The sequence below is a fragment of the Anabas testudineus genome, chromosome 4, assembly GCF_900324465.2.
Source record: "Anabas testudineus chromosome 4, fAnaTes1.2, whole genome shotgun sequence".
NCBI lineage: Eukaryota > Metazoa > Chordata > Actinopteri > Anabantiformes > Anabantidae > Anabas > Anabas testudineus.
Window position 1 is genome coordinate 24564054 of NC_046613.1, and position 23451 is coordinate 24587504.

Sequence of the window (23451 nt, forward strand, 5' to 3'; positions counted from 1 at the left end):
ACTCTCTCCTTAACGCTCAATAACGGTCTCTGAACAAATCCTCCGCACTCTCTGACTGTTTTTTTTTCCTTCTCCCCCTCAGTATCCAGGTCTTTTGCTTTTCTTAAGCCCACTGTGTTAACACAATCATGAGAAAAGTGCTGAGAAACGTTCCTGTTTGTGAGAAAGATCAAATGAAGGAGGAAGCTCTGCTCGCCGCTGGAAGACAGACCGTCTGGTCATATTCAGGGAGCCTTTGAGGTGATGAGTCTACAGAGGTTCCTCTTATTTTGAACTTTCTCAGAATCCAAACTGTTGGCTACTGCCTTCCTGCTGCTGCCAAAGCATTTTATTATTATTTCTCTTTGTTGCAGAAGCTTTTTAATGAGAATCCAGTCTCATTAAAATCTTTTAGAAATGTCTTTTGGTTTTAATCAAACTCTAATAGGAGAATTAATGGTGTTTGCCATCCAGCTGCCAAAACACTGATTTGTGCTTTATATTTGCACCCTCTTTTATACATTTTGGCTTGTGGATCCAATAAAAGCTGTTGGCAAATGATGAAAAATGCTATTAGGAGCGAAGTGAGAGAAGGAAATAGATGACCGTGAAGAGCAAATGGAAGCAAACAAACAGCATCAACAAAGAAACAGAGACCACAGAAGAGCATCTTTGAACAGCAGGCAAAGGAACATTTTTCATTGTGTTACATACTAAACCGCACAGTTTGCTGTTGGCAGCAATTCAAGGTTTTCTAATGTAATCAACAGTTTGAACTCAATGACACAGCATAAAGTGAATCATAATGGCTGACATGGCTTTTAAAGCTTGCCCTTTAATTTTGGAGATGGGTTTTATTCTTTTAAGCTGAATAAAAAGTAAAACTGTGAACATTCAGGACAACTAAAATCAATACAGAAAAACTCCCAGTGCTAATTCAGATGGAATCCAAGTTGTGATTTCTCCAACAGTTTTAGTTGTGCTGGTGTGATCTGCATCCTCTCTGCTGTTGTACTTCCAACCACATGGCCACTGTTTGAACCCACAAACGCTGCATCATACTTGTCTCATCTAATGCAGTACAGCTGATCTGTGGGACAAGTTACATTTACATTTAGTTATTTGACAGAAGTGAATGTAAAATGAGATCTATGCTTCAAACTGTGCTTACTTTATCGCTGTAGACTTCAGGGAATGTTTGAAAAACATCTGCCTGAACTCACACAGGAATTTGTACCAGTGCTACTTGTACATGTCTTGTCCTGTTTTATCGCTGCTGTTACAGCATCTTGTTAAACTGCCACTAGTATGAATGCAGAATACACTCATTTTAGTTAAATGTCAGTCTAGAGAATCATTTACTGCGGTTAACATGATTATGTTTAAAGTACATTTAATCTGAGTACTTTTTGCCAATACTCAATATTTTCTGGCATTTCAAAATACCACAAGAAGGCAAATTATTCTGACTCTCAAAACAAGTATTGAACAAGTATTTTTGAAGTCAGCACTGTAATATTTAATTTTTATAAGATTTCAAGAAACGCAGCTCTATGGTGGTAAATTAAATCCACAATACTAAAAGCCTGAGTTACGAAGTTCATCATTCAAATCAAGTATGTTTATGATTTATAGGTCTCAGTTCAGGACACAGAAGGTGCCACCATAGTGTCTCAGAGAGAAAGAAGTAGAAAGGAGCTGAGAGAGAAATTACAACACTGGCTCCTTCTGTTTTCCACTCAGTTACATTTTAAGGCACCAAGTCAGTGCCCTACAGAATTATAGAGAAAACCCAAACAAATGTTCCTTGAGAAGCAAAAGACGACAATGAACCAGAATCAGGTTTGATGGCCATCAAGCAGCCCCAGTCTACAGCAGCTCTAACGATAGGCTTTATGAAAAGTAAAAGTTTCAAGTGTAATCTTTAAAGTATAGACGGCGTTTGCCTGAACCTAAACTGGAAGCTGCTTCCACAGAAGAGGAGCTTGATATCTAAAGCTCTGCCTCCCATTCTACATTTCCACAAGTAGACCTGCATTGTAGCTAAGTTGTAAGCAGTCAATGAGGTGAAGTGTGCAGTGCAGTGAAGATCATTGTAAATCTCTCTATTGTATTTTATACTGGTGACAGACTGCTACTCAGGCCATGAGGCAGTAAGGTAGGATGTCCCTGGATGTTGGGAACTGATCACAGCATAAATCATTATTGATTAGGAACAGAACTGATCATTGTTCAATAGAATACACTGTGAAAAACCACAGAAGATTACTGCTGGAGCTACAGTTAACACACAGCATTAGCATTAGTAAAAAGCTGAGCAGGAGCAGGTTTATGGAGCCACTGCAGAAATGAAAAAAATAATCAGATATATTACATTAGGTATGTTCTCAGAGGAAAAGGTTTCTTACCAAACATGTTGGATTTTATTACCTGAGTGTGTGTAAATGTTCAGGTTTCAGGTTATATATTTAGTATTAGGGTTAACTTCATATTTTGAGCAAGAAAGTGTATTTAATACTACAAAAAGTATTTTTAGTAAAAGCAGAACAGAAAAATGTCCCTCTGTCCTCAATTCCTCCTCTATTTCAGACATCTCACCACTCTATGAGACTCGCAGCTCGAAGAGATGAATACTTTACCTTGCAAGTGTCCTCCAAGTGGCATTTAAATGACTACTTGTGGATTCAGGACACTTGCAGATGTCTGCAGTGTGAGCGAGTTGAAGCAGAAAGCATTAACTCACAGTGAGACATGAAAACAAGCTGGAAGAGAGTCATTCTGAAATCTCCCAGAGGTTTGCTACAGTGCAGTGAGTCTGGACACAGAGGAACAAAGAACTGTGAATGTGTGAAGAGAAATAGATATAGGAGCTGGACTCAGTGACCTCTTACTCCTGGTCGTAACGCGCAGTGTTGCTCACTCTCAAACATGTCGACAAACAGCTGCACCAATGAACTAAAGGTTCTTGCTAATACTGGAGCAGTTGCTCCTTCCCCCTACCTACAACCTATAAACCTAACTGTATAGAAAATGATGGATTCATTCTAGGATTTGTAACAAGCATTCTTTCAAATCATTGACCTCAAGTCACATTAATGCAGCAGAACAGAAATTAACAGGGCTCCTGCTGTGATGACGTCAGCATAGTATCTGCTGGTAAATCATGAATACGACAATATGAAGCTCAAGGGCTTGATGTGACCTGATGCTCAACAGATGCAGAATGGCTAAATTTTAGACAAACGCTGTTTAATATGGATCAATATGGATCGCTGGAGTCGAATGCTGCCGCTCTTCGACCCTTGTTCTACTTGGTGCTCTACAGCACGTCTCAGATGTGTCTCAAAAACAGCTTCCTGTTCTAGTCTAATCTTTGTATTTTTATTTGGCAGAAGCCGCTTCTAGTACACCTCTGAAAATTTTAAATCCCCCCATCAGTTTGTGCTTTCCTCATTCCGTTTCCCTCTGTTGCCTTTGAACTAGAGGAAACTTTGGTTTTCCTCCTCCTAACATGCACTGATTATTCTAAATGTAAATAGATTCATATGCACGTTTTTCTTTATTGTGGTAAAATATCCACACACATCAAAGTCTGGAGCCACAGTTGTGACGTGTATGATACTGTGTAAAATAATCCAAAACAAGGAACAAACACTGGATCATTTACAAAGTTCATCTTTTTGTGGCATCAGATTAAACCATGAGTGATTTCTCATGGTAAAGTAAAAAACCCCATCAGATGTCTGTACCCAGATATGTATGTAGGAATGTATCTGTTCTCATAATTAATGCCTACAGTGCCGATCAATACATGTGCAGTGCGATGGAGGGTTGGCAACAAAATGCACAGAGAAAGAAAACAGAGACACAGAGAGAGAGAAAGAGTGAGACAGAGGAACACAAGGAGGACGAAGCTGTAATGGGATCTTCTCCCCAAATGATGTGGTCGATAGAGATCACATATCAGCTGGATCTCACTGACCCCATATCTGTAGCTAGAAACAGAGAGCAGGGCTGCAGCTGGAGCTTTGAATGGTTTGTTACAGTCCAGCACTAGGACAATAAGACAGGATGATTTAACGGGAAGGCACCTAGTGGAACAGAGGCTACTATATAGAGAATGTAAGGCAGGGTTCAGATGAAGACAAAGAAACAAGGGGTAAAGAGGAGAAGGAAACAGAAACCAGAAAGCGTTGTGTAACCCTGTTAGCGTGATTGATGTTTGAAATTAGGTTTTTGGCCATAGAAGACTAGCGGGTCGACTCAGACCTAAAACCATACATCACCACAACACTGAATGTCCCTGCCCTGCTCCATTAGGGAGGCAATAACTCTCTCTGCTAATTAACAGCTTTCCATTTGTGTGTGAGTGTGTGTGTGACAAAGACAAAAAGCTTGAGGAGGAGCTAATAAAACTAAGTAAAGCATGTTTCCAAATAATCCACCAGACTGTCAATAAGCTCCCTGCCATGCTTACGCAGCGTGTTTCAGCTCAGCACACATATGGTGGGACAAACAGAAACACACAGACGGTTCGTATGTTCGTTTGCTTAAGTTAATACGAATTGTATATACTTAATAATACAGATCCTAAGAAGAAAGGCTTCAGTCAAGTGACAGATCTACAAACTCCACAGATAAGTTTAAGCTCAGTTGTCTTCGGTGTTGCATTAAACGGCATGCAACACATTCTAACTGTGATTACTTGATATCACAGTCTGGTAATAAAAGTTACTAGTTTATACTAGTCAAATCTAAATATGGTGATATAGATCTACTGCAAATGCAAAACAGATTTCTCTGTTGATTAAAATGACCTAAACCATGTTTTATGTGACTGTACATGTACTCTCTTTACTGTGGCACAAAGACTGCAGAATGACTAAAATAAACCAACTCTGAAATTATTCTGTTAACATAAAACAAAGAAAAAAACATGTGAGAACAGAAATAAAAGCTGCTGATGGTCCTACAGAAAAACCCACAAACTGCATACTGTTTGTGCTTCTTGTGAATCTCTGAATGTTGTGTTGAGAAGCAAAGCAACAAAAATAATGAGCTGTATTATTAGTACAGAGTTCAAACAAACACACTGACACACAGTTGTCTCAGTAAGTTAACCGGAGGCAGATAAGAGGCAGTCACTGAAAACTAGGAGGCCGAGACCCAGAACTACTCACTGTTCTTCTGTGGAGGAACAGGCAGCGTGAATATGTGTGTGTGTGTGTGTGTGTGTGTTTAGTTATTCCCAGTTATTCCCCAGTTTGCCACCTCACACTCTGCTCTCTGTGGAAGATCCCAGACATGCACACACACTCGTCTCAAAGTGCAAATGAGAAAAACCACGTTGCACTCAAAACACCATTAACCAGAGCTCCCAGGGTGTAGACACACACACACACACACACACACACACAGAAGTCTGTGCTGTCTTTAGGTCTCAGCCATTGTCCACATTTGTTTTTTGATATTTATCCTTCATATATATCCTTCCTACATATTTTGCCTTCAAACAGCACTTACAGCAGACTCCACGAGAAGAGAAGAAGTCAGATTCAGGACTACAAAATAGTGGTAAAATAAAAGAAACACACTCATGGATGTGTGTGTACATCTTCTTTCTCAGCTTTGAGAAGACTTTGAGGGAGAAGTTGACAGCACTCTCGTACAGGTTTGGATTTCTGTCACTAGTGTTCACATCCTCGAAGAAGACGAGGGTCTGGCACTGAGCATCCCACAGTATTTATCCTCTAAAAGCTAAAACCTCTAAAAGCTCTACTAAATTTCCACAATGCATCAGATCGTTACGTTTCAGAGACTCAAACAGTGGATTCTAGCAGTCGTGGTAGCTGCATCTGGATGCTAATATTTGGCTAATTAATTATACAGCCTGCATTTGTGAGATTCCAACATGGTCCTGCTCTGTTCAACACACAGTGGAAGTCAGGATTAGTCATTCATTTCATTCATTGTATTGTTGACGTCTGACTAGTCATGTAAACAGTGGCAGGCCGTTTTCCATATTTAGTTTTTCTATTTCTAAAAGATAGTTTTTACTAGATCCAACAACATTTTCATGTTCGTATCCTTTTCTTCTTTTAGTTATTATAAGGTTGATTCATATGAGAAGTCCTAGTTGGGTTGAGCGAACACTCACTGTATTAAAACAAATTCCACTATGATTCCCTTGGTTAGGAATTACTAAAACACAGGTCCAACACACTCATATACTCACAACAACCGAGGAGAACACACACACACACACAGATCGGTCATAGTTCGATGCATCTGATACAAATCAAGCCTTTTATTTCCAGTTAGCTCAGTTCACGGTTTTATTTATCAAGCTGCTGAAAGTCAACGAAACACATAAACTCACAGACACAAACTGACATACCCGTGAAATCAGACATATTCTACTTCCTGCTTTGACTGACAGGAGGAAGTTCCGCCTCACTAGACCTCACTAATCAATCCCTACATGCAATCAGTCCATCTGTCAATCAATGGCTCGGCCACAGTGTCAGGTCCACTTATCAAAGACAGCCGGAGATAAGAACACGTGTGTGTGTGTGTGTGTGTGTTATACAAGCCAATAAATAAAACACTAACCACTGAGAGCCGTCTGACTGAGTCGGGATTAGAGGACGAGATCTGTGTGTGAGATCAATACAAAGTCCGTCCTCTGTAAATAACTGTGTGTGTGTGTGTGTGTGTGTGTGTGTGTGTGTCCTACTGTTTGTGCTTTGCTCATTCTGAGCATATTACCTGCAAAAGAGGGAAAGAAAATAGAAATATTCGAACAGAGAGAAAGAAGCAGAGGCAGACAGGAAAAAGTGGGCTGCAGACAGAAATGATTAGTTTTTTTTTCACCTCTGCAGGGCACCAGAATTCATCAACACACACACACACACACACACACACACACACACACACACACACACACACACACACACACACACACACACACACACACACACACACACACACACACACAACCAACCATGAAACGTGAAATTCCAGTCACGGGCGTCTTTTTCAGTCAGACTGAGGAATTCAGTAAAAAGTTTGCCCTGGAAGCTGAAAACTAATCTGAGCACAACAGAGCAGAGAAATACAAAGCAGCAAAAGACGAACAAACAGATAGTCAGAGTGTTTAGTAATCTACTTGAATTAAATCACTATCCATCAGCAGACCACAGAAGAGTCCTGTTCTGCTCTCAGGGGAATAACAACAAGGAGAGGAAACTACAGAAATACAAAGAAACTAGTCCTGACACCTCTTTAATAAGAATAAGTGATTAAAAAAAATAGGGTGCATGTATAAGGACAAGTACCTAGGCAGGAGATCAGTCGTCTTACATGATAAATATCACATTTGCAGGAAGTTGTATTGAATTTGGGGGTATCAGAACTAACAATTAATATTTTTTTGACGAAGCCAAAGCACCATGTTGTCAGGTTCTAGTCTGTCACGTTTGAGCATGTGCTGATATTCTCTAACAGTTTTGTTTTTTTAGATATATATCTGGATTATGGATGGATGGATGAACAAATCCATATGACGTGACATGATTTCACCATTTTCTTAAATCTGACAGATTAAATGTCTAATTTGTTAACTGGGAAAATAATAAATAGTTTAATTGATTTTGAAAAAGTTGCGATCATGGTTATCAACATCTAAAAAATTTGCCGCAGACTGGTGCACCAAGTAACTATGTTTTTTCTCTATATTCTGCTCAACAATGAAGTACGGTATGTACTATATGGTTTTATGATGGAAACAAAACTGATCCACAATTCAATGGAAATGTATTGCATGAAAACAACCTCTTTCTCTTAAATACCTAAAAAACATTTTAAAATATTCTGGGTAAAGTTGGAAAACTGCCTCAACTAAAATACAGCCTGATAATCAAACCCAGAGCAACTCCCCGACAGTTGTTTGTGTGTATACATGTGTATTCCCTCTTCTCTGACAGTGTAGTCTGTTGGAGTAAACAGTGGTGAGACCAAAGCAGAGGCCTGTGGGGGATCCGGAGAGCAGAGACATTTTATCTCCACTCTGCTTTTATCTGCTGTATAGGAATAAATAAATCCTGCTTTACCCCCAAATCTCCACCCGCCGGACACACACACACACACACACACACACACACACACACACACACACACACACAGATTCGTCTAGGTAAAGCCAAGCTTGCTTTGGTGAACACAAACATACTCCCAAAGTTAATGAAAACAAGCAAGGGAGGCTCGATGAAGCTATCGATTCACACAGGAGGCTTAGAGCTAAACAGAACAGGAGAGACAGAAAGAGGTGAGTGAGTCATCTCACAAAGACACGACCAACACATTCACAACATCTCTCAAATCATGACAGTTGCCAAGGTGACAAGGACAATGTGTTTCTGCAGTGTTCATGAGCAGGTGTGTATGTTTTTGTGTGTGTGCATCAGAAGGTTTGTAGTGCAAAGTTAAGATTAACATGCATCAGTGCATGAAACCTTGGACTGTACAGAGACACAGAAGGAGAAGAGAGGAGGACAGACTGTAGGGGCCAATGACGAAACTAAAATCAATACATTTATTTGGAAAATTTATAAAATCCTGCAACAAAAGAACCAAAAAGAAAAAACCAAGGTATAAACAGAGCCGTAGTTTAGAATAAGTGAACCTTAGTACTGTAATAATAGATAATTAACACTAACATAGCACGCTAACATGCTAAATGACAGCATGTTATATGACTATAACTTCATGTTTTTATATGTTAACATGCTAAATGACAGCCTTACTATATTTGCAGATCAAAAACAGAAGAAAAGTAGAAGTAGAAGCTAATATTTAATGGAGTTGAATACATTTTCATTCCATTATCAGCCCACTCTTTTCACTTTAGCTTCACTTTAACATAAGTCTGAAAAAATGGCTGAATATACTGAGGCAGCACCTTCATCTGTTCCCTGAACAAATGATAGGTTTGTGATCAACAGCTGTACTGTGTTTGTTATGCCGGCTCTGCATTTTCATTAGCTAAATCGTTCCTGTTGCTGAAACTAATAACCATTCCCACTGACTCATTAACTTGACATCTTGTCTCATCTTTTAACCAAACAAACACACCAACACTGGAATATGAGGCGGTGAGGAACACAAGGTAGGAGGAAGACAGACCTTTAGAACCTGATCCATATCTGGTTTTAGTTTTATGTAAGTAGGCGGCTAAGAGGGCTAAAACCTTAAAATAGACAAACACGGCCTCGTCATGGGCTAATTCAATGGTTCAAATTGAATATACTGTACTGGCAGACAGACACAGAATACAGGAAGTGAAGAGGCGGATAAGAGGCTGAAGGAGCCGAGCAGAATGAATCTGAAAAATGCTAGAATAGTATTAAGAATGTCAACGGGAAGAAAACAACTAGCACAAACAAGACAAGATGGAAGACCCAAGGAAGATTTTCATTTTGGATCTATCAGGATTATCAACCTCTGAAACAAATGTGGAGCACATATAAAACTAAATTACCACTAATATAAAATGTCATGTTTAATATAAAGGTTGCACTCTCCACGAATTGAGAATTGAGAATTCAAAGTGCATTTTATTTTAATAATAACACCAGTAAAGCATCTAAAAATGCACAAACTTCCTCCCAGCACACTGTTGGCTAAAGTTGGTTTGGTCTCATGTGTAGAGTAAAGGAAATGTTACATCAATTTGGCAAATATAAAGAAATACATGAATGTAGGAAAATATATTATCAATATATTCATGACTTCAGCCCTAGCGTCATCCATACTTAGCTCCATCTTAATATTTAGATTTTATTATGTGTCAATGCGTCTTTGTCTGCATGCACAGTTGAGTCAAAACATAAAGGACCTCAGTAGAGTTTTAGATCTCTATGTTACATACATATAATAAGGTCCAGCTTTTTAATTGCAACATAGGACGAACTAATGATGATCTTGATTCTGTCCGTAATTAGAGGTTTCATCCGTATTTCTTCTGCTTAACTGCGCCCCCCTACATTTATTCTTATTTAAATTTATATCAGCAGCCTTCAAAAGAACAGAATTAATGGAATAGGTTCTGCTAGAAAAACAAATCTTGATTTCCACAAGAGAAAGAAAAATCCTTTACAGATATAAAAAAAAAAAAACACCACAGAAAACTTTGAAAATAACATCTCCTTATGCAGGGTAATTATTTCAGAGAAATTAGTTGCCTGGAGCCGCGGCTGATGTTGTGCTTTGTTTTTCCTCTGTACTTTCCAAATGTGCACTGATCGCACGCAGACACTTAATTTTTCATGGTCTGTCTGTAATTGGTGTCTGCAGTCAGTGATGCTGGGTATCACCGCAGGAGGTGACTTTTGGCATGTCAAGCGTGCGTGTTTTCGAGTGTGTATTGTCGGGTGATCAACACAAAATAGTTAAAAAATATAGTGAAAGCAAATGAACCACTAAACCTAATTCTGGTGTGTCCTTCTATGGATGAGAAAGGAAAGGAAAATGGATTATGAAAGAACGATCTGACTTCTTTCCATTTCCTGCGAAGTAGTGAAACAACATACATGTACACAGAAAAAATACTATCCATTCAAGGCTCTACGTTTCCATGCTTGGCTAGAAGGCTAAAAGCCGTTAATTTTAATAAGGCAGGAGGTGAAAAGAGAGAAGACAGTTTTTACATGGGGCCAGAAAAAATTAGTAGGCGATGGAGAAAATGAACAAATGTGGTTAAAAGAAAGTGAAAAGGCCAGAAAAGCAAGAAAAGACATGTGGAAGACTTAATGAAGAAATGCTGGTAGAAAGGACACTCGCGGTAATTACAGGTTCAGGTGCAGCTCACCGGTGACTCGAGGGCCTCTGCACTGTCAAATACACTCCTCACATTTTCATCCAATTAAAGTCTGTCATCGTGCGAAAAAACTGTAAAGGTTGCAGCGATGACAAATGAGGAGAGAGGAGCAGCAGATAAAGCCAGAGGGCTGCACAGTTAACAGGACACAAGCTTAATTCTGCAAAATGGAACTGTTTGTTATGAAATGAGTCGCCCTGAAACTCCTGCTGTGGAGTATAAAGAGCTTTTATTATGTGAGACCAGTTGCATGCTTCAATTATTTATTAACCTAGTTAAATCTTGTAATTAAGGACCACATTAGGAGTGGGATTATAAAATAGCAAATAGGGCTTCATAATTGCTCAAACCTTGCAAGTTTCTGCACTGACAAGTTTGAAAGTGGAAATATTTTTTGCAGTAAAGAGGTCATGTAAAGAACCTTTTATACAGGAGGGTGGTCATAGTGACCTTCTCCTCCAACATGCTCAGATTAAAAAGGAGTCAAAACCTGCAGGGTTATTAATTAGAGTTAAAAAAAAAATAAGTGACATGTAATTCCAGCTTTATATCAGACACATATTGTTCAATATACAGCAGTACTCAAAGCAAAAAACAACATTGCAGCAAATGGACTGCATTACAGGACATACTGCGTTTCTGTTTTTAAGCTATATTTGAAGGTGGAATTATATTTGAGGAACAGAAACATTTACATAATAATAGTTGTTTGTGATGGACGGATCCTTAAGCCTGACTAACAAAGTGTTATCTGTTATCATTGTAAACTGCTTGTATAGATCAAAACTGTAACTAAACTAGTTCAATACATCTTTAGACAAACAGGCCAAAGCAGGAAAAAGGCCTTAAGGATTATGTCTGTCCTATTCTTCAACTAATAGCACTTTGTAGAAAATATTCCAACAGGACAGCAACAATAGACTCAACTGATCATTTTCTAGGCAACAATGTGAGATATTTACAGTTTTACTTGATAAACAGGAGGATTTATTGTGAAACTAAATGGATATGGATTTTGACAGGCTGGTCAGACAAAACAGGACATCTGAAAATGTCACCTTGGTCTGCAGAGCATATAGTTATTCTTTCTGGCATTTTGTAAACAAAACAAACATTAAACAGCAGATGAATCAATAATGAAAGGAATCACTCGCTGCAGCTCTAGTGTGATTATGTTAAAAAGACAGGTGATCGTCAGGACTCATCTTTTATTAAGGCCACTGTTTCAAGTAATGTTATAAAAGTTGTTGGTTGTTACCGAGACAGTGAAGAAAATAAATAAGGAAATGTTCTACTATTTACTAGAAGGGATCAAATATTAAAATTGTGTCTGCGAATGCATTTATCAGCTTCTGTTTTGCTTCTTTCTCTGACAGAGCAGACAGGAGGACACGGTTTCTCACTTCACCTCCATCTTCAATTCATCCATCTCACTCCACCCCTCTCTGCCCTCCTCTACCCCCTGTGTGAGTTTTGTTATTACACTGTGCTTGACTTATTTATTCTGCCCATCACAGCGTTGCTCTTTCCCCTCCATCCCTCCTTCTGCATAATATTTTCCATTTCATCACGGGATGCTCCGCTGGAGTTGTCGATTCTCTTGTCTGCTGAGGGGTGAGATGTGAGATTGGAAGTCAAACCTGTAACCCTCACGGCTTCCTCTCTGCCCTTCGCATTTGACTGTGAAACAAAACAAAACAAAGCCTCCTCACGTCCACAAACCAGTTCAACAGCCAGCAGATTTAACAAGTGGATATCAACACTTCAGCATGAATGTGCTGCCTCCACTGTGCAATAAAGAGCGTAGTTTCAGCATCCAGCCGTAGCTGATTTAAGACTGAGCAGATACAGTACATGTCTGTCTAGATCCTAAATAACCTGTCAGTGTCAGAGACGGACTTCTTTTACTTTTAGAAATAAGTGCTGCATGTTCAGATATACTGCATCAACTTATGCTGATGATGTACGATTCCATACTTCAGCCAGAGTTATTTGAGTGGGTGAATTTACAACATTTGGTCTTTAAATTAAAATGACTGTAAAACTTTTGGGTGCTGATGTTTGTGATGTGTTAGCCTTACTAATATGTTTAATAATGTTATATCTTTCTATGGTTTTAGGCTGGCAGTTTCAGTTCTAGAGAAGCATTCAGGGACATTACAAAGTGTAGGTCATCCTGGACTCAGAGCTCAGCAGCATTCAGAGTTCCAAATTGTTGACTATTTAATAAAACCCTCCATTTAGAAAACAAAAACTAAATCTGTGGCTCTAAAAGTCACAACTGAACCATGGATTTGAAGGATCACTACACCATTAGTACAGATTCTGAAAGATCCTAACAATACTATGACTGAACCTTGTTATATCACTGTGATGTGAGTATGGTATCTACTGACTTCTTCAGAGAAATTTCCCTTTTTCCAGACCTTTCACAACCAGTTGTCATTAAATACACTGTTTGCCACATCTCTTTTGTATTGTGGAGCTCAAGTTCAAGCAAGCATGCTGCAGTCATGTGGAGCCGAGCTGAGCGGACTCGGCTCTCACCTGGACCTCAGTTACTGTTTGCCTGCCAGCTCAATTCAGCACTGCATATTCTTCCACTAACACAGAGAGTGACTCCTCCTAAGCTTAAGCCTCTCCTTCTCAACTTAAAGAGGATCAAGAGATGAAAGCAGAGAGAAAAGAGGGAGAAAGAATGAAGTGAAGACGGAGACAAGATGATTAAACCAGAATAAGAGTGAATAAAATAACAGCAATAATGTAAATATAAAAATAATATGAAACATGCAACAGGAAAAGGCAAAGAAGTCTGACAGCAGCATGTGCCTGTGACGGGTCATTTTAAGTCTTAAGAAAAATAAATAAATAAATAGATATATTAAATAAAAATAAGCCCCGTCTTAAAACTAAGGAGATTATAAAAGAAGGGGGGAAGGACGGAATGTGTCATCTGTACTGATTCTCTGTTGGATTGATGCATGTGACATCTCTGCCTTAATCTGAGCATGAAGGATAGGAAGCTTAGCTATGCCTATGTCTGGATGCTGCACTAGAGAAGATTGAGTGTGAAGTATGACCGGACTCCATTTAAAATGAGCAGATATGATTATGAATTAGTTGTAGTGCTTTATATACTCTGCCAGCTATAATTAGCATTAAAGACAGAATTCTGTTGACTTTCGTAATGTAATTTTTCAACGTGAGAAAAACAAACTTCATCTGCTTCCATCTGTATTGATGTGGTGGGAGAATATTAATCCTGGTTGTTGATGAGGATTTTTAGTGGTCCAGGTGAGCCAATGGACTAAAGCATAAACGGTTCTTGTAGTCTGACACTTATCTAGCTGTCCTGTCATATTCTCAGTTTTTCAGATGAGGTAATCTGGAGGTTCAGTAGACAACTGAGCCTCCTATCTGCATGAACAGACACCGTCGGCGATATCCTCAAGTCTTTGAGGACATGTACAAAACCTGGGTTACCATCGAAGACAGAATGTGTTTCTTTTAGAGTGATAACAAACACTGACATCATGAGTAAGTACTGTAAATGCCTGTAAAGGTTTTGCCTGCCTGATCAAATGGAGTTGCCCAGTTTATGTTAGTTATATGACTCATACAAATGTCCCGTGCACTGTTGACCGCAGCAGACACCAGATACAGAAAATATCTTGCGTTTAAATTTAGCATTGAATGTTTTCTCCAGTCCTGTTTCCTGAGGTGTTTGGCTTCTTTGTCTCAGATGAAAGTTAAAAAGTCATCACAAAAATGTTGTTTAGATAAAACATATTTTTAAAAGTTAAGTTTGCATCATTTAGTCATATTTTATGTTTAATATAATCTATATTATATATCAAATGTAGTCGCCTGTCAGGGTCAATTCCAATTCTCAAATAATAAACAGCTTAATGCAGGTGCTGCTTTTTGTGCAGTGTGTTTGTATATATAGATTAGAATATACTGCGTGTGTGTGTGTGTGTGTGTGTGTGTGTGTGTGTGTGTGTGTGTGTGTGTGTGTGTGTGTGTGTGTGTGTGTGTGTGTGTGTGTGTGTGTGTGTGTGTGTTAAAGGGAAGGACATGCCTTTCCTGCTGCGTCTCAGCAGGTGAGGTCAGAACAGAGCAAGAACACAGTTTCCTCCTTTAGCTATGAATCATGCTGATGACAAGGACAACTGACAGCCTGCGGCAAGATGAAGACGTGTGTGTCAAGTGACTGTTACAATAAACAGGGCAAACTTTATGTAGATATGCAGATAGGAGATAAGCTGTGTGATACACACATCATACTCACCGTGTTCACCATCTCCACTAACAGAGTCCAACCTTGAACATGAGTCATCACCACAGTTTCTACCCTCAAAGCATTTTACAGGCTTGGTGCTGCTGTGCTTTTTACTAGGAAACATCTTTTAGTGACCTTGCAGTATGAAATACAGACAGGTTGGACATTTGCTCCAGAATGAACAACAGTACAGCACCCTGCCTGACAGATAACTCTTTAAACGATCAGCACTTTAAGTCAAACAACAGCAGTTAAGATGTAACCACAAGAAGACATCGGTCCTAAGTCCCACACAAATCTTAAACCTATCAAAACCTAACTAACTAACCTAACAGCAATAGATCTAGTAGTTGTGATATTAAGATCATTATTCTTGTAATTTGAAAGAACACACACATACATTACATTACAGTCATTTAGCAGACGCTTTTATCCAAAGCGACTTACAAGTCATTACAAGTTACAAGGGTAGGCAGGGCAGCGTCGTAGGTCTTGCCTCAAGGGACCTTACTGGGAGGTAGCCATAGCTGGGATTTGAACCCAAGTCTCCCACATGGGAGGCGGTGATGTTACCACTACACTAACCAGCCGCCCCATACAAAACACAGTACAGAACAGTGTCAACTAGTCAGAGAGATTATGGACACTGGGTCTATAAATCTGGATTCCATAAAAATGTATATACCATCTCATCCTCAGTGTTCTTGCTATTTCTAAACATAGTTACTCCTGCATGTACATGTTAGTTTCAGAAATATAATATTTAAATAACAGTATCATTTTGTAGGTTCCTAACTGTAAATAGCAACCTACGACTTGGACAAGAACTGAGTCAGTTTCTGATCAGCTACAGATGCAATCAGTGCTGCTTCTCAGTCTAGAACATTGATGACTGATGAGGCTGATGAGCTGTTAAAGCAGCTGTCGTCATCATCGTCTCTGTCAGTCTGAGCAGAGGGGAATAGCTAAGAGTGCAGTAATTATTCATCGTGTTCTCATGTATATTTAAGTGGTAGCTGCATCAGTTCCAACACACCAGCATGAAGGATGAGGTCACTGAGGCTGAGATCTGACGTCTGCAGACAGAAGGTGTACTTCACAAAGAACTGCCTACACACTGCATGTCTGCACACTGCTCTGTTTATTCCAGGCTTTATTTATCTCTTTGTTTGCACTGATGCAGATCGTGATTTCTCATGTTCCTAGACTAGAAGTGAAAGTAGCACACAAGTTAGAATAGACACCGTGTGTTAATTAGTCAGCTTCAGAAGTGTTTGCACACTTTTTTACATTAGGCCGCACTAACACACGATCATTTTATATATGTGATGGCAACATGATATCGTGAAGCATAGTACTATACTGTGTCAAAAAGAAAGAAAAGAAAGATTTTACCTGAAACATTAAATGCAACTGGTGTGCCCCCCATCCCATGACAGGAAATGAGGAGGAAACTCTCAAGTCACCTGAGTCTTGTTGTGATCTCCTCGTTCCAAACTTTCATGAACCTGCCTCCCTCCCTGCAGAGTCTGATTGTATTTAATGATCATAAACAGGCTGCAACATTACAGCAGCACTCCACTTTCATGTTCAGCCCTGTATTCACCCTCCAGTAGAGCCTTTCATTTATTTTTGCTCCAAAACAAATGCTAATAATATGCTAATCTGATTGTGTGTTATTGCAAAGTTTCACCTCTTCACTCAATGAAGCTGCTCAGTGAAAGGACCAAGCTCATAAAGAGACTCTGGACAAAAAGGATCATTTTCTTTCTTTTGCAAATACTGTGTGTCCATAAACTGCTCAGATGCCGAGCACTTAGGGGCAATTATACTGGAAACACAAAAACACACTCCCACACACACACACACACACACACACACACACACACACACACACACACCACCAGACAATACTGGATTGTTACGCTGAGAAAACACTCACACACATGCACTTACACACTAGTGTGTCAGAGAGTGGAGAAGCAGGAGCGAGCAGACCCTCGTCCATTAGTGAAGAGGTAAACACCATCTGGACGTTCACAAATGTTTTCTCCAACACACACACACACACGCACGCACGCGCGCGCACACACACACACACACACACACACACACACACACATACACACATACACACATACACACATACACACATACACACACACACACACACACACACACACACACACACACACACACACACACACACACACACACACACACGAGCTCCATTCATTTCACTTAATAACACAACACAGGTGTCAACGGCACAAACACAGACAGACCCCGAGGGAGGAAGTTCTCTATCCACTGACATGCAGGGTGGCCCCACACAACTTTTTATTCAACACTGATGGGACAAATACATTTTAAAACACTAATCCTCTTACTGAAGCAGCATTAAACAGATTTTATGAGTGATGTCATGTTTACAAAGACCAGGTAATATATGAATATTTACCCACAGGCTTTTCTGCTACAGTACCTGGGCTCCATGGTCAGTAAAAGCCCACATTAAGTAATCAGTGAAACAGCTGACTGATGGTAATGCGATGGACATAGTGTTGTATTGTAACTGTACAGGTCACCATCACGGCTACATCATAGTATCTACATTTTCATTCTTCTATTATTGAGTGCAGTTGATTTTGGTGCAAAAAAAAGGAGACAAACGTGCAAATACATGAATAAACATAAATGGAACTACGTTGTGAAATTATTTTAGTCACCAAGAACTGTAATCAACATTGTTGTTCAAAACTACAACAGAAGGCAAATGCTAGGTCAGATTTTCCTGGATCAGTTCCTGACTAAAACTGGAAGAAAAAAGAGAGAGAGATTCTTCCTCATGAACAGTTCTAGATAAACAGAAATGTAAATTAATAATAATCACAGTGTGAAGTATTGTGTGGGTGTTTTCCATATTTATTTGAGATGTGTTTAAGGTCTGCAGAGACATTTTTCTCTGGTTAACTGTCTGACTTTGTCTAAGTAAATGCTGTAATGTACACTGTGTGGCCATCTTATCTGGTACTGCCAACAGCTCTGCCGTAATTTAAGTTTTAATTAATATAAAAATATTCCAGTTTTGTGGATACTTTCATAGACCTTCCTAATTCAGCGGCAGTGCATGTTTATTATTGATGTCGTAGTTAATGATGATGTAATTGGGAGTACGGCATTTTATTTGTTTCCCATATTACATGCACGCATGTAGAGTAAAGATGTAAAATGTAAATGTGCAGTGTAAACATACACCATAACTAGGTCAAAATCTCTCTGATAGAGGCAAAAAATGAACATTACAAGCTTTTAAAGTTCTATGGCAGAGCTGGTTGATATTGGATTGCATTAAAGTATTCAAGTGTGTAATAGAACATACTAAAAGCCTCCTCCATAACGGCTAATAAACACATGTACTACATGTACTACACTACAATCACAAGTGGACATAATCGCTTATTAGCATAAACTCAAGACAAATAAAGAAGTAAAAGAACAAAGGAGTAAAAAGATAACCCAACTTGTTTTTTAAACAGCTTGACAAGTAAAGTGCATTGTGTTTATAAAAGCAAAAATGGTGCAGAGACATGCTGAGGAACAACTGGCTAAAATATGACACTGCAGGTCAGAAGAAAAGATTGGTGAAAAACAGGACAAGTAATCGAGCGAGGCTCAGGTGTTCCTCCTAAATCCTAATCTAAGTCAATTCAAACCACGAGCTGGAGCTTTAAGCCTTGTAATTTAAAAACTCTGACAATCGTGACCCTGAGGAACAACACTGGGCTCAATATGATAAAAGCAAGAGCTGCTGTTTACCAAGAAGCAGAATGAGAGTGAGAGCAAAACAGGGCCAGACACATGCCGAATAACAGCGTGCAGGAAGGAGGAAAGAGCCTGCCAAGAAAAAGGAAAGCATTAATAAACTTGGCCTTGAGAAAAATAATAACCTGTGATTATTTGCTCAGCTAGAATAACTCTGCAGATCATATTTTCTGTTTTAAATCCAGGCTACAATTTCCTGCTGCCTGCACATCGACCAATGCTTCTCAGAGAGTCACAGGGAGGGAAAAAGCATGAAGTCATCCAAACCAGCCAAAATAAACTACAAACACAACTCATTTTAACTTAATGGGTTTTTGTCCAACCCCCCCTCACCACAGATGGTGGTCCTTTAACCAGTCTGACCACAGAGAAACTGAGAAGAATGTATTTTTATTCCTGCCACAGTACTAACAGACTTCATGTGCTGAAACTTTCCAAACCTGTAACTCTTGTTTTATATAGTCTGTGCAGTTTATGATCAGGCTGGAAAAGGCCACTGTAACACATTTGACATGTTCAACATGTGAGTGATTGTATGGGAGAAACCTCCATATATGAGACAAAGCTCTAGGCATTCTTCACATTAAACACTGCTGCCATCTGCTGGTGGCCTTCAGCTGCTGTTTGTGTTTAACACTAACACAGGTTACTTTAAATCATCCTTAACCTGAGCTGGTGGATTCTAACTAGGTTCTAATTTTGCTTCATTCATCAACATGTCAGTGTTGCAAGGGTTAAAGAACCAGAAAAGCTAGAAGAACAAAAATATCAATGAAAAGAAATAAAGTGAAAACCTCAGGCAGTAAAAGCACAGATACCAAAACAGTTTCAGAGAGAGAGTTTCAAACCCTGAATAATACAAAGGGAACTCATTACAAATCATATGTTTAGACTAATGAAGCAGTGTACTGTAGAGCCCCTGTTCTATGTCATCCTCTCTACAACCAGCAGAAGTCAGAGTAGAGCACACATGGACACAACGAGTGACCTGCTTGAACACTGCAGCAAAATGAACCTACAGTCATACAAGGTCAGCACAGCACTGTGCTGCATCTTGACCAATTACACCACTGAGCAAACACGCACACAGAGGTACATCTTCCCCAACCATTCATTTCATGTCATTTCTAGTCCATTTCCTCCTGCCAGCAGTTAGTCAGAAAGTGTTTCTGTGGATGGAAGGTGCAGTGTGTGAGAGTGTGTGTTGCTGGTGGCTCTGAAAGCCTGAGTCATCCTCTGTCTGCTTCACTGAATTTAGCTTAGTGCAACAGCCAGGATCCACATGGAGCTAAAGGCGTGCATGTAAAACATTTAGCTTGGATTAGACTAAACAGAGCCGATGAGGAAAATTCTTAATATAAATTTAAAATAAATTTAAGTCTGAACCTGAGAGATTATGAGGAGTTGTGAAATGAGTGTATGTCTTTGTTGGAAGCGTTTACTGACCAGTCCAGTGAGTGATGGAGCAGACTGTCCCAGAGCCTGGCTCCTCATGCGGACCAGGTTGTTCACCTCTCCTCCCGCAGATGCTCCTCCAATGGCCCCTGGCCCTCCAAAACCTCCAGAGGCCCCTTGCCAGGCTAGCTGACTCACCCCTGTGTGCAGACTGCTAGACAGAGGCAGCAGCTGCTTACCTGCAGGCAAGTTAGAGGAATCAGTTATATTCCTAAACACAGAGAACACATCTGTCCTGAGGAAAGCTGAAGTACAACCAACTGTACATTTCTGCAGCTGCAGTTTCACTTGGGATTATTACCATCACATGACCTCGGTTTGGTGAAATATTGTAGTTAATCTGTGGTGGAATTTTCACTTTACAGATTATGGGTGAGGCAGATTGGGGCAGGATTAAGAAAATGAATGACGTGTGTGTGTGTTACCAGTCATAGCCATGCTGCTGCGTCGAGCCCGGCTCTCATCCTGGCTGAGCTGTCTGTGAAGTTTGGATTTTGTGGCGGTCGCTGCTGCAGGTGATAGGTCGGGATTACTCAGCTTCCTGAAGAGGAGAGGAGGGGGGGCTGCAAACTCCTTCTGGAGAGAAAAGAAGAAAAGACATTAGACTTCAAAACTAACAGCTGTCCAAATGAAAATATATTTAAAAAAACAGCTTAAATCATGGTGAGCGCTTTGTAAGTGGAATATCTTTTGACTTAAACTCAACCACAGCAATCTGTTATGGCAAAAATGAGAGTAAATCCAGTAAAATATACCGTATATCCTAAACCCAGTATCAAGTAACAGAAAAATCTTTGTCATGTCCCTGTGAGAGTGGGCCAGGAGTCTAAACAAAGTTATAAAAACACAAGACCAACCACTTGCTGATACCACATCTCCTTCACACGTAGCCACAGCACACAGGAATACACACACAACTGAGCAGTGAAATACACACACACCTGATTTGTCAGCATGAAACAGGAGCAGTTATCTGTATAAGAGGCAGTCAGCAGGGTGATGCCTGCTCCTCGTGGTAAAACTCGACATTTCAAACTGTGACATCCAAAGAGTCTGATTTTTTATCCATCACAGTAATAAAGGAAAAAACCCTCTGGACTTCCTTAATATCCCCAAACTTTTCTTTCCAAAGAGACACTGCAGAGAAAATACAGTGCAACACACACACACACCATACATAAGGTCTGCATGTGAGGTTCTGGTTGGGAATTTGGAAACACCGTTGCCATGGAAACTAGCTAGCCTGGGCTCAGTTCTAGTGTCTATTGCCGGTGGACCAGGCCTTGACGAGACTTTTCCAGAAACATCTGGACAGTGCACGTTAACACACACACACACACACACACACACACACACACACACACACACACACACACACGTCACAGCTGGCTGCACATATGCAAGAGTTTTAGTGAAAGCTTCCGTTACTCCCCACCCCACCAGTAAAACCAGAACCAGCCACTCCCCTCTTAACTACTAAAACACTGTGATAAACACCTATAAACACACTAACACACACACACACACACACACACACACACACAGTGCAGCCATGTGCAACCTACATTCATTAACTCAGGCTGGAGTAAATGAGCCGCAACAGGCCCTCAGTGAACACTCAGTACTTTTGCATCACATTAACATAGGAAGCTAATGGACATGTGCTGCTTCACTTGGTGTCATAGGAGCTACCCTGGAGACAGTTTCACACTTCAGTGAGGACATCTTGTTTCTATCTCACCGTCATGTGTGACCGCAGCAAAAGAGCAATTTCTATCTGTCCAACATATGACACACTGCCCTGTATTACCACATTATTGCAGAGTGACAGCTTGACAGTCTGTGCTCCAGCAGGTGGCAGACACAGTAATCTTAATGCAATGTGCTCATATGAGCTTCACGTGCACACTGAAAATGAAATGTAGGTGGAAAACAACTAAGAGGTCTGTGTGTGTGTGTGTGTGTACTGGGCTATGATTTATCACAGATGTCATCACAGACACTCAGCAAGTCAGCTTCACAAGACTGCTGCTATCAACACGTTACACAACTCTTAAGGGTGTCGTTGCAAAGTAAACACACTCCCTCATTACATCTCAGGCATTGTTCACACTCAGAACAACTTTTTATTTGCAAACCTCCTCTTTTAGGTTCTTTTTGGGCAGATAAGGAGCAATCCAGACTACAGTGGTGTGTGTTCAGTCATTAGTGCAGTAGGTTATCGCCACCTGTCTCAACACCAGGCAAACAAACATGTCTGCTTAACACAGTGAACACCAAAGTCTACAGCACAAAGTCCACAGCAGCGCAGGGGAAGCGAGGACAGGATTGCAGTGCGTTTCATTTTATATAGTATAGGATTAGCTTATTATTTGCTTTTTGTATTCTACAGTGCTGCAGATGAGCAAGCACTGTGCAAACACTGACACCTGTAATACTGAGTTATCAATACACAGAAGCCCCACACATGTATATGCTCATATTTAATGTCTTCAACCAGAGATTGTATCTGCTTCAACTGGCCTGCTGTGGCTGGCAGTTTCATCAGAATAATTCAGAATCAGATCTATTTCCACTTGTCCTATGACTCCTATCCTCAGCCAAGAAAAGAGCAGATACTTGAAAACCTTATATTTGCTCAGGTTAGGCTTCAGTCATCTCAATAGGCCCAACTGGATTTTTACAGTGGGTCATATTCACAGCTACAAACTAGAAGCTAGAACCATCAATCCTGGGGCCTTTCTGAATGAAACAGACCAAAGCATTGGAAATCTGGTGAATGCCACAAACTATCCTAAAATCTTCATGTGTTCGTGTGAGTTGTTCACAGATTTTAGACAGAAGCAGAAAAAAAACAGGCTTTGTTATGTACATTTCACTGAAATGATGAAATCTGCTTGCAGCATTTACCAGATACAGCAAATTAACATTAACTTTAAATATTAAGTGGAAACTGGCTTGGGTTTTTAATGTCTCCTGCAGACTCATGAAAATGAGAACTTTACAAAAGGGTTTTAAAAACTGACAGTTTCAT

General features: G+C 39.9%; 1 protein-coding gene across 5 annotated transcripts in view; it reads right to left on the minus strand.

Moving 5' to 3' along the window:
• Nucleotides 1–23451, minus strand: part of mast2 (microtubule associated serine/threonine kinase 2) — a 133499-nt gene that overhangs the window by 84239 nt on the left and 25809 nt on the right. For 4 of the 5 annotated variants that reach the window (XM_026346255.1, XM_026346254.1, XM_026346253.1 and 1 more), the window contains exons 2-3: nt 20843–20993; nt 20409–20596 (exon numbers count right to left, since the gene is read on the minus strand). In XM_026346255.1, the coding sequence (XP_026202040.1) occupies nt 20409–20596; nt 20843–20993 (339 nt within the window). The remainder of the gene's footprint in view (nt 1–20408; nt 20597–20842; nt 20994–23451) is intronic. The other variant, XM_026346252.1, reaches the window with a different exon arrangement.